At 58.6% G+C, this 15,220-nt stretch overlaps 1 protein-coding gene across 6 annotated transcripts in view; it reads left to right on the forward strand.

Moving 5' to 3' along the window:
* LARP1 (La ribonucleoprotein 1, translational regulator) overlaps positions 1-15,220 on the forward strand; it is a 43,153-nt gene that overhangs the window by 21,923 nt on the left and 6,010 nt on the right. For 5 of the 6 annotated variants that reach the window (XM_038186506.2, XM_072023326.1, XM_072023328.1 and 2 more), the window contains 17 exons: positions 4,045-4,106; positions 5,378-5,443; positions 6,347-6,518; positions 7,253-7,384; positions 7,545-7,688; positions 8,445-8,607; positions 8,839-8,983; positions 9,205-9,379; positions 9,895-10,064; positions 10,228-10,587; positions 11,584-11,707; positions 12,262-12,467; positions 12,566-12,672; positions 13,052-13,203; positions 13,477-13,621; positions 13,762-13,871; positions 14,332-14,459. In XM_038186506.2, coding sequence (XP_038042434.2) covers positions 4,045-4,106; positions 5,378-5,443; positions 6,347-6,518; positions 7,253-7,384; positions 7,545-7,688; positions 8,445-8,607; positions 8,839-8,983; positions 9,205-9,379; positions 9,895-10,064; positions 10,228-10,587; positions 11,584-11,707; positions 12,262-12,467; positions 12,566-12,672; positions 13,052-13,203; positions 13,477-13,621; positions 13,762-13,871; positions 14,332-14,459 — 2,561 coding nt within the window. The remainder of the gene's footprint in view (positions 1-4,044; positions 4,107-5,377; positions 5,444-6,346; positions 6,519-7,252; positions 7,385-7,544; positions 7,689-8,444; positions 8,608-8,838; positions 8,984-9,204; positions 9,380-9,894; positions 10,065-10,227; positions 10,588-11,583; positions 11,708-12,261; positions 12,468-12,565; positions 12,673-13,051; positions 13,204-13,476; positions 13,622-13,761; positions 13,872-14,331; positions 14,460-15,220) is intronic. The other variant, XM_072023324.1, reaches the window with a different exon arrangement.

Genomic DNA, 15,220 nt, shown 5'->3' on the forward strand with positions numbered 1-15,220 from the left:
CTGTGTGACCGCTGCCCTGAGCAGTGTGGTGCTGGCTGCAGCCGCTTCCCTGCAGTCCCGGAGCAGGAGATGCCAGCTGCCAACAGCTGGAACATTTCCTTGCGGCAGCATCTGGTTTAAAACTCCTGGCGAGCTCTGTTCTGGTGCTCCCTTGATTTTCCACGCTCATGCACAGCTACAGCTGAGGTTCGGTGGCAGGCAGAGCAGAGCAGCGCTGGAGGAGGTGCAGTCTCTGTCCTAGTTTGCCCTGTACCATGCGGGTTTCGTGCACCTGATGGTGTCCCCAGCAAAATGTGGGCATGCGAAGCCAGCCGCTGCTGTAAGTCCCGGAATTTCCCTTTGTGTGCAGAGCTTTGGGACAAGTGTCACAGCACTTGTAACGCTGGGAAGGCTGCTGTCAGCTTGCAGGGCACGTCTGCCCTGCGGGACTGATCCTATAAACCTCTCTGGAGGAGGCGTGGTGCTGGTGGGCACAAAGATCACCGGCTGTGGCCTCTGGCACCTGGGCTCGGTCAGGCTCCTGCACCAAGCTGGGCTTGGCCCTGGCTGGATCCCTGCTGGATCCCTGCTGGATCCCTGCTTCTTGTGGGAACTGCTCTGCAGGGCTGCCCTGCACCTCGTGTCCCCGGAGGGACTCGTGCCCTGCTCCAAAAGGCTCTGAAGGTGTTGGCTGCCGCCAGAGCAAGCAGCTTACCCCCAGGCTGCTTTTCTGTGGCTGCACGATGAGTCTGCAGAAAAACGGAGTGATGGAGCAGTGAAGTAGCATCCTGCACAGCTTGGGAAGGAGGGAGGCTGCTCCGGGGAATCCGGGGCTTCCAGCTCATCGCCTCCGCCCCGGCAGGATCCGCAGCACGGAGCCGTGCCCCTGCCTCAGCCTCTGCAGCACAAAGTCCGAGCTCTTGGCTGAAAATCCGCCTGAATCAGCAGTTTTCCCTAGATGCCAGCCCGCGGACTAGCAAGGCTCTGGGGCAGGCAAGCTCCCTTCAGGGGGACTTGAGTCCTGGGGACTTGGATCCGGGGGAAGGAAGGATGTGCTGTGTCAGGGCTGGGGCACGTGCAGAGCCCCAGGACTCTGTGGACTCTGCATTCCTGCGAGCATCGGCTGCCTTTGAGAGGCTGGAGCGGGGTGCCAGGAGCAGGCAGGACAGTCACTTGCTGGAGACGCAGATATTTCTGCTGCGTAATGCCCCAGCCCTGCCCAGCCCTGCAGATCTGTTCCCCCTCTCCATCTGCCTTTTCTAAATATTCTTCACAAGCTGCAGTGGATGTAAGGGGCAGCTGGGAACCAGGCTGGCTGGTGGAGGGGTTGATTTCCCCAGGTAAGGTGGTAAATGTCTCCTAGGCTGCATGCAGCAATCCTGCAGCATGTTCCATTGCTCCCCATTTGCCCAGCTGAGCAGTGACAGAAGGCAGCAGGATTTCCTCAGCATGGCTCAGCAGGGGCCCTCCCAGCCGTGTGCCACGCGACGTGCCGCTGTCCTTGGGGCAAGGTTTGCTTCTTTTTTCCTAGCCTGAGCGCGTGGCTTAGCCTTGTCTGCCTGCCTGCCAGCACGGTCACACCCCCTCGGTCTCCTGCCTTTGTGTGAGCAGCCCTGATCCCATCCTGATCCTGTCAGAGATCTCGATGGGTCTCGGCTCCATCCTCGCTGGCCTGGCTGCGCTCCCTGGATCGATCCCTCCGTCAGGCTGCAGTGCCCGCGCTGCTGCAGTGCTGTGCTCGGCGTGTTTTGTCTTCCCCAGAGCTCTGCACACGCTAATGAGTCCTCCCAGCGCCTCTCAGCTAGATAAGGGCTCCCTGTTCCTATCTGGCTGATAAAAACGAGTTCTGCTGCTTGCCTTAAATCTGCTCCTCTCTCCCCCGCAAAGATGCTGGAGTCCAGGGCACCCGCCCCTCTGCGCTGCCTCCCTCTGTCCTGGCACGGGGTGGGGGGCCTCTGGGGCCACAAAAGGGCATCTTGCCCCCAAAGATGCTCAAAAATATCCCTGCCTGTGAAGCTCTGGAGCTGAAACAACTGGAGAAGAGGGCAGGGGGCCGTCCCCATCACCACGGGGCTGCAGTGGGGTGGGAGCAGGCGTCTAGCGGGAGGTTTGCAGTGGGCTGGGGAGCCCTGCTGCCCCCCAGCCCTGTGCTTAGCCGGTCTGTGGACTGACTTTGGTTATTATTTTACTTTTTTTCAGCAGTGCCAGGTCCCTTGGTATCCATGTCAGAGTGGGCAGGTGCTCCCTACCTGTGGAAAGCCAGGCTGGCTGCGGGTTTGTGCCATAGTGCTCGGTGCCTTTTGAAGCTATATTTAGTTGGTGACATCTGTGGGCGGCAAGTGGAAGATTTTTCGGGGCTGGTTTGGTTTGGAAGCGCTCTTTCTTCCTACGCCGGTAGGGAAGTTTTAAAAGCCTCGTGGCAGGCTTTGCGCCGCGGAGCCGGGATTTTCATTGAGGTGCACGTGGAATAAGTGAGGCGCACGTGGGATTGCCGCTGTTGGGTGGCGGGGGCAGTGCCAGCGGGTTGTGCTGCTCCTGGGGGAAGGGGAAAGGATTTGGGGACCCAGCTGGGAGCTCGGGCTCTCCCTGGGGTGAAATCCTCCCATTTTAATAAAATTGCCACGTGGGAGCGTTATGAAAGGGGGCTGGGGAGGGGAAGCGTGGATGGCTCCGTGCTGCAATGCCTGACTCGGCCTTAGTGACACTTCAAAGCCTCCAGCGCGGAGCAAGGCAGGACCAGCGGGATGAATCACGCGTTTCGAGGCAAGGAAGGGGACCGGTTTTGATCATCTAGGCAAAGTCGACCTGGCTTATGCAGCAGATCAAAGCCAGCTTTGAATGGAGCTGGGTAGGCTATCCGGGGTGGGTCCCGGGGTGTCCCCGGATAGCCCCAGCAATTCCTCGGGGCTCTTTTCCTCACCTTCCCCTCTATACCCTGCTCTGGAGCGCTTTTGTTTCGAACAAAGCCAGCGGAGTTGGTGCTGCAGGGCTGCTGGCGCTGTGCAGAAACGCTCCCTGCTGCCAGAGGGATGGCCCCAGGCTGAGCAGTGGCACCGCCAACAGCGGGTGCCTGGCACCTGGCTCAGGCTGCCCCTCAAAACCCCTCGGCCCTGCTACTGCTCAGAGACCTTCAGCCAAAAGCAGGAGGCAGGAGAGGAGATTTTTTCCTGGTTTTGGGAAGGTGGTGTGTGAACAGAGGCTGGGACAGGGCACAGAGGGGCTGGTGCTGAGCTCCCTCACCCGTCCTGCCAGGGCCCAGGGGAGGCACCGTGCCTGGAACAAAACTTGGGTGAAAAGCTGCGGAGGCTGAACCTCATTCTGAGCCTCGTTTCAGCCTTTTTGGGACCGGTGCCGCCGCCTGACCTCGTGCCGTTCTGGCAGGGTCAGTTCTGACAGCAGTTTCCACGCCAGGCTTTTAGGCTACGAACCTCAAAGCACCCCAGAGGCGCTGGGCTACCTAATTGCTTCTGGCTGCGGCAGGGTTGAGGAGCTTCTCAGATCCGGCTCCTTCTCCGGCCGTTCCCTCTCGTGAACTCGCTGCCCCGTGCTGGGACGCACCGGAGATCAAAGCGGGCCACGAGGCGAGCGGCGTCCGCGTGCTGCGGGCTCGGCCACGTGGCTGCAGGCACGGGGAAGGCCGGCAGTGCCGGGGAGACGCCTCGCCTGGTCAAGGGCATGTTTGTTTGGCTGCGCCCAGCAGCGCATTGGGCTCTGCGTGGAGCAACCTCAACTCCTCGCCACCTCTCTTCCCTGCCTGGCAGGGCCGAGCTGAGCATGGGGTGCCCAGGGCCGGGGCTCAAGGTCCCATCTGCTTGGGGAATCAGCCACCTGGGTGAAGCAGGAGGGGCAGCTTAGGCTGATGGGCTCGCCCTGAACCTCTGTAGCAAGGTTGTGTGCTGGGCACCTTCCCTTCATCCTGACGGGCCCTTCTGAAGCTCTTCTTGCTGTTCGCCTTTCTGTTCGGAGCCCTCCTGTGCTGAAGGGGGAGGTGGCTCGCTTTCCCCCTGCCTGCTTCCACAGCCCTCAGCTGGGTGTTAACACTTCTCTCTTCTCCTCCTTCTGCAGAGCAAACGACTCCTGCGAAAGTGGTGAGGGCCGCCAACCCCAGGCAGCGGAAGGGAAGCAAGGTAAGTGTGTGTCTGCTGCCTCCAGCTCCTGGTGCGGGTGTCGGTGCTGTGTGAGCACCTCGGGGGGCTGGCAAGGAGACCCTTTCCAGTTGTGGAGGGGTTGATATGCTCACCGGGCTGTTAGCAAGCAGGAGAACATCCTCACTCTCCACCTCTTAAGCATTTTAGCATCTTGCACAACATGGACTGGGTCCTTCCCACCTGGGCTGGGGGAGAGTTGTTCGTGTCCCCTCTTGAAGGGAGCACTCAGAGCGTGGTGCTGGTTGTGGGAAGCCTGTATCTGCAGGCCTGCTTTCATCCCTCTCCAGTTTGTTCCTTACTGGTACACAGAGAGCTAGGGAAATTGAGCAACAAAGCAACTGCTCTGGAAGATCCAGGGCGATCTGTTCCAGCGGCTCGATGTGTGGTGGAGGAACAGTTGCTCCTTGAGAGCATTGCGTGCAGCTGGGGCACAGTTAGGGAACCTGCCTCCCGGGGAGACAAGCGTGGCACCTGGACAGAGAGACATGGTCTTATGGGCAATTTGGTGACTCCAAATGAAATTAGAAATAATAGGCCCCTCAAGGGCAAGGAGGAGTTTCTGTGCCCAGATCATTGTGAATTCAGTGCCCAGCTGTGATTCATTGCATACCCCGGCAGCTGTTCTTAGGCCCTGTCCTTGTGCAGCTCTTCATCTCCATCCTGCTTCCAGCAGCATGTTTCTTCCGAAAACTGGGGGAGGTGGAGATGGTGATGGTGGCCTGGTCGTTCTGCTGCCAGATCCCTTTGCTTTGCTGTTGCCAACACGTGGTTGCAGCTGGGCGCTTAAATGAAGCTAAGCCTGGCTGTAACCTGCCACCAGGTGGAGACAGCTGCTTTGGTGGGATGCCAGGGCTTCAGGTGGATTAAGGATGCTGAAAGTTGTGTGCTTTCCCTGTCCAAGGGACAAGGACTACGATGAGTTACCTTGGGCAGCTTAGTGCCTTAAGCTCTTGCTGAGGCAAAAAGCTTGGTGGGAGCTGGAAGCTCACAGGGCTGGTGGCAGCCCCACAGCAATCCGTGATGGGCATAACCTTACCTGCAGCTATCGGGGATTAATTTGGGTGTTACGTGGGTGGGGAGAGAGGTTTGTGCAGTTTGGGTGTGATGCCCAAACCTCCTGGGGACAGCTGTTTGCGGGACACCGGTGGGTGATGGCAATGGCAGGGAGCCTGGGAGGGCTTCTGGCTGCTGATCCAGGGAATGGCACCCGCAGGTTGTGTACTAACGAGACCTTTTTCTTTGGATACAAGGTTGGTGACTTCGGTGATGCTACAAATTGGCCTACGCCTGGAGAAATAGCCCACAAGAGTGTCCAGGTGAGAACACACAACCCGCAGCTGGTGTCTGACCAACAGTATTTCGCTCCCCTTGTAGCGTGCCTGGAGAGGCTGCGTGCTTGGCAGGCACCTCTGCACGCTGATCCTCCAACACAACAACACCAGGGGCTTGCTCAGCTGAGCAGGTCAGGCCCTTACAGACCTCTCTGTCCCTCTGTGGCACTGGGAACTCTGCTGATCCGGGCTGCTCGGGGTGCTTAGTGCCAGCGTGGAGGCATCCAGGAATAGCTGGGTGCAGGGCATTGCCTTTTAGGGCTGCCCGGCGCATTGGGCTCCTTCCCTGGGCGCTATTCTGGGAGCACGGAGCCTGGTCTAAAGCCCCGGGCTTGGCAGAGCAGGTAGGGCAGCTCCCGGACCCGCTCTCCTTGGGGCTGCTCAGTGCAAGGGGGCCTGGGCAGTAGCTGCGACTTGCAGTGGAGAAACTGGGAAGAGCTGTGAGAAAGGGCTTGGGGCACGGGGAGAGGGGGAGCTTTCCTACTGCAGACACGGGTGGTGTTGAAACCTTTCTATTTTGGGATGCTGCTTCGCCAGCTCCTGGTCGTGTGTCAGGGCGTGAGGGTCACTCACCCTCTTGCCCCTGTCACTGTCTGGTCCCTTCTAGGAACCACCCGTCTGGGAGCACCAGGCTTTCCTGGCAGCCCTTCTCTGTAACATCTGTGCCTGGGACTTGTGCCTCTGCTTGGGCACTTCCCAGCATCCGTGGGGCACCTTGCTCTGCTCAGACACGAGCCCTTCCCCAGGAACAGGATAGCTCTAGGGAGCATGAAACTGGGGTGCCCCTAGCCTAGGGCAGGGTCCTCCTGTTCCTGCTCTGACCAGCATTGCTGGGCTCTGCCTCCAGCTTCTCGCACCCCTCACATTTTTCCTGTATTGATATCTCAGCAGCCACACAAAGCTCCTTCCCTCCGGAAACTGCCTGTCAAGAAAGACATGAAAGAACAGGAGAAAGGAGATGGGAGCGATGGCAAAGAGAGCCTGAAAACCAAATCGGATGAGTCCGGGGAGGAGAAGAATGGTGACGACGACAACCAGAAGTCGGCCCAGAAGAAGAAAGGTAACACAGGATGATGCAGACTCCTGGCACAGACCGGCCCTGGGCTTAGCCTGCCTCCCCCTCTGCAGCCCAAAGCCAGCTGGAAGTGTCTGCTGCTTACCCTGTGGGCTCAGGGTTACGGTCTCAGTGCAGGGATAGCCGTGGTGGGAAGGTGTTTGCAGGTTTTAGCAGAGCCAAGTGCTGTTTTGGTGACTGGAGAGGCTCAGGCAGGTGCTGAGGGCTCAGATGGCTGCGTGGGGTGGGGATGAGTACGGGTCTGGGGTGGCCTGGCCAGAGAGTGCCTGTTCAGCACCCTGTTACAGGGGAGCAGGGCCCAGTAGGTTCATCTGTGTCTGTCTGGGGACAGCAGTGTCTGCCTTCTCGTGTGTGTTCCACGGAGGCACAGAAAAGCCTCTGGCTTTGGGTTGCATCACCTGTGGTTGACACTTGGGCTTGGTTTAGCCTGAGCCTCCGCGGGTGGAAAGGAGGGGAGGAAGGACAAGTGCTACAGAGCCATAGTAGAGTCTTGTACCGTGCTGCTCCAAGCCTGAGAGCCCCAGCTGGAGCCATTCAGCATCCTCGTGGTGCCCCACGTACAGTTTTGGTGACAGCAAGGCCCTGAGGGATGTCCAAGGAGAGGTTTGGTTCGAATGGCCCTGCTGCTCCCCACACTGTGTGTGTGGAGGAAAGGGTCTGTGGGGTAGTAGTGTCTGCTCTCTGAACCTGTGTCACACCCAAATTCTGTCCTTTTGCAGGCAACAAACACAAGTGGGTCCCTTTGCAGATAGACATGAAGTCAGAGGTGCCTCGGGACAAAACGGCCTCGCGGAACAACCGGCAGAACGAGCAGCACAGGCACCCCTCCAACAACCGCGGCGAGCTGAAAGGTGGGCGCTCGGGCTGGGACCCCGCTCTCCTTCCCCGGCCACGGGGAGGGACCCAAACTTTTTTGTGCATCCAAAGAGCTCCGAGAGCAGCTGGCTTGATCCAGGGAGCTGTCTTCCCCTGTAACACCCCTCCTGCCTCTCTGTTCCCCGTCTGCTGCAGGCTGGCACCCGGACAACAAGCACGAGCGCAGCTGGCAGGACCACGACGAGACCTCCAGCGTGAAGAGCGAGGGGGGAGCCGTGCGAGGAGCCTTCCGCGGCCGAGGCAGGGGCCGTGGCAGGGGCCGGGGCCGTGGCAGAGGAGGTACTTGCTGTTTGTGCTGCCTTGTGGCAGAGAAAGAGAGCAGGACACGTGCCGAAGCATGCAGGGCTGTGCGTGTGAGCCGGGCTCTGAAGCAGGCTGGGAGGGCAGGGTGCTGCAGGGGGCAGAGCAGTGCTGAGGCAGGTCATCCCCGCTGGGCAGCGAGCTGCTGTTCTCTGGCCAAGGAGGGCTCTAGATGTGAGATCCCCCGCGAGGAGCTACGTGCTGCTGCGGAGGCGGCATCCTGCTGAGCTGATTTTACTAACAGCAAATTATTCCTGTTAGTATTTTAATAAAGGCAAACGTCTTTCCATTACTCGGGCCAAGCTCCTCCACCTGTTTTCTGCCCTGTGCAGCGGTTAAAGCTTGCTGGTACTCTGCACGGGCTTTGTCACGTTGAGAGCCGAGCAGGAGGCGTTGCTTTTATGGGGAAGAGGGTCTGCAGCAGCGTTTGGTAGGGCTGTGCCTGTGCAAACCCTGTCAGAGCTTCAGTGCAGAGCCTTGCTGTGTTATCTAGGCTAGCAAGGTGCCCTTGGATGAGAGGGTAAATGGCCTCCCTGCGTTATGGTGAGGCTTTGCAGGGATCCCTTCTGCAGCAAAGGCTGAGGGATGGGTCGGCAGTGCCCTGTTTTGTGCTGTCACGGGGGCCCAGGGATGGTGCCGAGGGAGCTGTTGGTGCAGGAGCCTGGCCCCACGTAGCAGCTGGCAGGTCCTGGGCCCTGTGCTGACAAGGGGGCTTCCCTCGTTGCTGTTTTGCAGCGCACTTCGACTACCAGTATGGGTACCGGAAATTTGAGGGCTCGGACGGCTCCCGCACCCAGAAGTACGCGAGCAACATCACTTACTACTTCGACAACATCAGCAGCACCGAGCTCTACAGCGTGGACCAGGAACTGCTCAAGGACTACATCAAGCGCCAGATGTAAGCACTGCCTCTCCTCGTGGGGATGTTGTTTGGGGGGGGGGGGGGTGTTTGTTGCCCTCCCTCGAGGCTGTGGCTGATCCCTGGGGCAGGGTTAGGGCCGAGGGGTGTTTGCTTTCTGTCAAGGGATGTCTCTGTTCAGCCTCGAGCAGGCGTGGGAGGGATTGTTCCCATGGGGGTGGCCCGAGGAAGGTAGCAGGAGTGCATCTCACTGATGTGTTGTCCGTGCAGAGAATATTACTTCAGCGTAGACAACCTGGAGCGAGATTTCTTCCTGCGCCGCAAGATGGACTCGGACGGCTTCCTGCCCATCACCCTGATTGCCAGCTTCCACCGGGTGCAGGCGCTCACCACTGACATCAGCCTCATCATCAAGGTGAGGGCAAGGACAGCTGAACTTCTGCCTTCTTTGGCTTCTTACTGTCCCCGTGTGAGAACTGTTTTCCATCTGGGTCATGGGTGAGATCTGAGTGGCACCTTCCCTTGTCCTTCACCTGCTCCCTACTCCTCCCGGACCACCTAGGGAGGAAAGGCTGGGGCTGAGCCTCTGCGGGCCAAAGCAGGGCCTTGAATTAACTCGGTATCACTTCCTTGCAGGCCCTGAAGGACAGCAAGGTGGTGGAAATCGTGGACCAGAAGATCAGAAGAAAAGAGCAGCCAGAAAAATGGGCTCTGCCTGGCCCTCCCATGGCAGACTACACACAGACGGACTTCTCGCAGTTCATCAACTGCCCTGAGTTTGTGCCCCGGCAAAGCTTCCAGAAGGAGACAGGTGAGTGTAGGGGGAAGTGTGGGACCAGCGTTGGTGACACGGCCAATGGGAGAGACTGAGTCACGAGTGTTCCCCGAGTCAGGGCTCTGCTGTTTGGTTTCAGGGACTGGGCTTGAGAGGCCAAGCAGGGGATCTGCTTGGTGGTGTTGTAAGAGTTGGTTTTGGCAGGAGATCTGTTAGATCTGGTCTCACTGGCTCCAGGCTGTCACGGGAAGGTTTCCCTGGGAGCAACAAAGTCACCACCTGCTTTAGGGCTCTCTGCATTTCTGGGAAACCCACGCCCGCAGAGTTCTGTGGTCACCACCAGCATCACAGCCTTAACCAGAGTTTGTTTTTCTGCACTCTGGGGCAACGCGCTGGTAAGCAGGGCTGATCCTGCCTTGGCTGCTGGATGTTGACGTGTCCCACAAGCTGTGCTGTCAAAATAACCCCATCTAGGTCGGGTGCTTTAAGTATACAGCTCCCCAGGCTCTCTGCCTCCTCCTAAAACATCTTGTGGCTCTTCTCAACTCCAGAATCTGCTCCTGGCTCCCCGCGTCCTGCCAGCCCGGTGCCCACCAAGACGGAGGAGGTCAGTAACCTGAAGACGATGCCCAAGGGCCTGTCCGCCAGCCTGCCCGACCTGGATTCAGAGACGTGGATCGAAGTGAAGAAGAGGCCTCGGCCCTCTCCTGCCAGGCCCAAGGTGTGTAGCGGCTGTTGGGGTGGGGGCTGCCAGTTGTCTGAGTGACTTTAGCTGCAGGCAAGCAGCAGTTTTCAGACAGCATGACATCTGTTGGTCATGGGAGCGATGTCCTGGTCTCTCCAGTCCCCACTCACTGCATCACCGTTGCCTCCCCCACCTACAGAAACCAGAGGAGTCGAAAACCCCGCAGCAGCAGAAGCAAAAGGACCAAGATGAACCCGAGGAGTTGGATTTCCTCTTCGACGAGGAGATGGAGCAGATGGACGGCCGCAAGAACACGTTCACCGACTGGTCAGACGAGGATTCGGATTATGAAATCGACGATCGGGATGTGAACAAGATCCTCATCGTGACGCAGACGCCTCCTTACCTGCGCCGGCATCCTGGCGGGGACCGGACTGGCAACCATACATCCAGGGCTAAAATGAGCTCAGAGCTGGCCAAGGTGATCAACGACGGGCTGTACTACTACGAGCAAGACCTGTGGACGGAGCAGTTTGAGCCAGAGTACTCGCAGATCAAGGTGAGGGCGGCAGATCTGGGGAATGGAGCTTGTGGCTCCTCGCAGGGAGCCTTGTGTGCAGCACCTTGGCCTTGCTGGCAGCTCGGGGTGATAGAGCAGGTCCCAGCCCGAGCGTAGGGTAGAGCTCAGCTGGGATTAATCCTCTCGCAGAGCTCAGGATTCCTGGCTCCCAGTGTCATGCTCTGCTATGCGGAGGATAAATACAGCTCAGCAAAGTGCTGTAAGGCTGCAGCCAGTTAGACGAGGTGCTGGTAACGAGGTGACCTGGAAAATGTGCTGTCTGCCAGGGTCTGGGCTGTTGGAGACCAGCAGCTAGCGTGCGGGCAGTGCCAGCCTGCTGGAGGGAGCTGGCTGTCTGTAGTGCCCAGCACTTGATGACATGGTCCCTTGAGACCTCGCTGACTGGGGATGTGTTCATTGACGACTGGGCCATGCTTGGCTCCTTGTCTTCCCCGGTTTTCTGCCAGTTTCCATAGACTTGGGCTTTTTATAGAAAGCCCATCTGCTTCTCTGAAATACTCGAGTCCTATGTTGGTGGCACTCACAGTCAGGGACTTGTCTAGCCTGCAGTGACGGTGGTTATTTGGCCACGAGGTGGAATGGCCTGTGGGAGCTTCCAGCTGGGCTCCGTGTCCCCGTGTTGGTCCCTGGCACACTGCTGAAGCCGTGCTGCTCCTGGGGGTGGCTGACACTGCGGGTACAAGGGGAGCAAGTGACAGGGGCTGCTGTGAGGGTGCTTCAGAGAAACGAGAGCCTGGGCCTAATGGGAGAAGCAGGCAGCTCGGATATGGTCCGTGCAGGGCCCTGTTGTGTGTCCACTGTTTCCTCTTAACCTCTGAGCAACGTGGCACCCTCCTGGGCACCCGGGCCCCGTTGCTGCGTTTTGTGCTCAGCGTTGCGGCTGTTGCACAAGCAGAGCGGTGGTCACAAAGAGCTGTTGAGATGAGGGGAGAAGAGGGCAGTTGGTTGCTTCATCGTCTTCCTCTTCCAATGCAGCAAGAGGTGGAGAACTTCAAGAAGGTGAACATGATCAGCAGGGAGCAGTTCGACACCCTGACCCCAGAGCCCCCCGTGGATCCAAACCAGGAGGTCCCTCCTGGCCCCCCCAGGTTCCAGCAAGGTAAGAGACAGCGGGACAAGAACAAGTAGGGCTGAATTTGTCTCCGCCTTCCTTCAACAGCAGCTGGGGGGAGGAAGGAAGCAGGGCCACAGGGTACTTCTGGGCGAGGGAACCATCCTTCCCAGAGCAGTGGTGTTGTCCCAGCTGAACATTTTGGAGTTCCAAAAGCAGGAGTGTCCCCACTGCGTGAGGAAACTTGGGCACGCCTCCATGTAACACCAGGGATGTGACTTCCCTCTTGGACCCTCCCATCGCACTTCCCTCGCTGGGTTACCTGATCTGCTGGGCCTTGCTTGCCCCTGCGTGGGGCCTGGTGCCCAGGCAGAGCTGCTGGCCTGCCCTTCTCCTAGAAAATACCTTGGAGGGGCCCTGAAAGCTCAGGTTTTGGGTTGCCTGGCCAGGGTGGTCACAGACTGGGTGTCAAGCTGCTTGTCTCAGGAGGGTTGGGATGTGCCCATGAATTCGTGTCCTCCCCAAAACTCCCGTTCCTTGGCTGTGGTGGTGCTCTTGTGCTCAGAGCTCCGTCTGACACGGCGGGGGGTTTATCTCTGCAGTACCCACAGACGCGTTGGCTAACAAGTTGTTTGGAGTCCCCGAACCTTCCACCATCGCCCGGTCTTTGCCTACAACCGTACCAGAATCACCCAACTATCGCAACGCCAGGACCCCCCGGACCCCTCGCACGCCGCAGCTGAAGGACCCGACCCAGACCCCCCGGTTCTACCCAGTGGTGAAGGAGGGCAGGACAATAGATGCCAAGGTGGGACCAGGGCTGGGAGGCTGGGGCTGGGAGGCTGGGGCTCCCAGGTGGGGCCTGGAGGGGCAGGGGACGCGTTCCTGATGCCCTTTGTCTTGCAGACCCCACGGAAGAGGAAGACGAGGCACAGCTCAAACCCCCCGATGGAGTGCCACGTGGGCTGGGTGATGGACTCGCGGGAGCACAGGCCCCGAACCGCCTCTATCAGGTACTGGAGATAGGTTCCTCCATGACCCCATGGCTCCTGAAACAAGAAAGGAAGGGAGCAGGGGAAGGAAGGGAAAGGGCAGCTTTTGGTCTAGCGGGGAGATCTCCTGTTAGGCTGCAGACGGGGTTGGACCTCTTGTGTTCTTCCTGGAGGGATCTAAGGGAAATCTGAGACTTTGCAATAACAGTAAGAAACTCGTTTGAGAACACTGGTTCCAGTCCTAATAGGATCCCCATTAGCTCAGGTCCCAAACCCAGAGCAGAAGCAGTCACAGGGAGCTGGTGGGAACAACAAAGGAGTGCAGCGGGGTGGAGCAGGATCCTGCTGTGCTGCTGGCTGGGTACAAGGAAAGGGCTTGACCGGGGTCTTTTATGCACAGCTCCAGCCCCTCAGAGGGCACCCCAGCTGTCGGAAGCTACGGCTGCACCCCGCAGTCCCTGCCCAAGTTCCAACACCCTTCCCATGAGCTGCTCAAGGAGAACGGCTTCACGCAACACGTCTACCACAAGTACCGTCGGCGCTGCCTTAACGGTAGGTGTGGGATGCCGGCACCACTGGGTTTGGGGCCGGGTGCCTTTGATTTGCTGCGCTGGGGCGCAGGGTTTGGCAGCAGAGTTTGCACACAGAGGTAAATGGGGTCCTACAGGACAGCCCTGCTGGTAGCTTGTGTTTCCTCATTGCCTGGAAAGCGAGCTGTGGCTCAGGGTGTCCACTAACAGGGGCTGGGTGTAGTCCCAGAGCCCTCCAGTGTGTGAGCCCCTGTGCACTGATCGGTTTTCTCATGAGTCCCTCTCCCCGAAACAGAGCGGAAACGACTGGGCATTGGTCAGTCCCAGGAGATGAACACGCTCTTCCGATTCTGGTCCTTCTTCCTACGAGATCACTTCAACAAGAAAATGTACGAGGAGTTCAAGCAGCTGGCTGTGGAGGATGGAAAGGAGGGATACAGGTAGGAGAGGAGGGACAGAGTGGCCTTTCTTGGGAGGGGAGTGAGGGAAGAGAGGTGTGGTTTGTGTTTTTGTGATACACAGCAGGACCCAGGTGTTCTGTGCACCAGTGTCTGAGCACTGCATGTTCTCCCGTTCCCAGGTACGGTCTGGAGTGCCTTTTCAGATACTACAGCTATGGGCTGGAGAAGAAATTCCGGCCAGACATATTTAAGGACTTTCAAGAAGAGACCATCAAGGATTACGAAGCTGGTAAGTGCCTCCTTTGGCTTCTGCTGTGCCTAGCAATGACGTAGCCCAGATGTGTGGCTGCCCCGTGCCTCCTTTTCTGGCTTTATGGCAGCCAAGGAGTGCTGGGTGATGTGTGAAGTGACGGGCTGTCCCTCAGCATTGCTGGTGGTGAGAAATGCTCCTGTGCAGGGCTCTGAGATGGAATGGGGACTGCTCAGTGGCCTGAAGGCTGTTGGGGGTATGGAGGTAGATAATGGAAAGCTGTGGATTTCCCACAGCTCACCACGATCACCTACCCAGTCCCAGAGCCTGGGGACACCCCCGTCGAGAGGGCTCCCAGTGCCTGTGTAGGTTGCTTTGCTCCAGGTTCTCTGCGTTGCCTCGGTTGTGCCAGCCAGTGGGACAGGAGGGCCTGTGGGGCGAGCAGTAAGCTCTGAGGAGAGAGCTCTGACTCCTGGTTTGATTTTTCTCTCCCCTTCAGGTCAGCTCTACGGGCTGGAAAAGTTCTGGGCCTTCCTAAAATATTCCAAAGCCAAAAACCTGGACATCAACAGCAAACTGCAAGAATACCTCAGCAAGTTCAAGCGCCTCGAGGACTTCCGAGTGGACGTGAGTAGAAGCAGTGCCCGCACCACGCTGAAAGCCCCCACGAACACCCCGACCCCGCAGCCTCTGCGAGGACAGAGGGCTTCAGGGGCCCTGTCCCCAGCAGTGCTGGCCAGGGGGTGGGTGACACCTAGTGTCGTGCCCCATCACTGCAGCTGGGCCAGGAACCAGCAGCCTCAGCTGAATCCTGCCATTCCTCAGCAGCTTCATCGCTGAGACAGCGATGTTCAGCCCTGCTCAGCCCCTGGGATTTCTTTTTTTTCAAGCAGCCCTGCGAGGTTTCCTTTCCCCAGGGCCTTTCCCTGTGCCGTGGCTGGGCAGTGAGTGAGGCTGGGCATGGCAGGGTTGTGCTGACATTTCTGATCAGGTGCTGAGGCTCGCACAGCATCCATGGAGCACAGGGACATGAGCAGACAAGGGTGAAGGTTAGGAGAGGTGACTCAGATGGGGGCAGAAAACCATTCGGTGGGGGAAGGAGGATGTCTGTTGGTTGGGATGGAGCAGCAGAGCAGCACGTGCTGCCTGTGCTGACATGCTGGGAATCTTCCTGCTGCTCCTTGGGTCTTTTGGATGCTGCCTGAGACACCGGTCAGGCTTCCAGTCACTGCTGCCTCGCTGTCTCTAAAGCAAAGCAGTTGCTGCAAGGTCTGAATATTGCGCATCCACTTCAGGGCAGCTCTCTGGGGAAAGGGATGAGTGCATCTTCCCTGATGAGCTGGAGAGAGAGGAGGAAAGTGAGCCTTAATGGCTTGAGTGAAGCCAGC

This window comes from Anas platyrhynchos, chromosome 14 (assembly GCF_047663525.1).
Source record: "Anas platyrhynchos isolate ZD024472 breed Pekin duck chromosome 14, IASCAAS_PekinDuck_T2T, whole genome shotgun sequence".
Classification (NCBI taxonomy): Eukaryota; Metazoa; Chordata; class Aves; order Anseriformes; family Anatidae; genus Anas; species Anas platyrhynchos.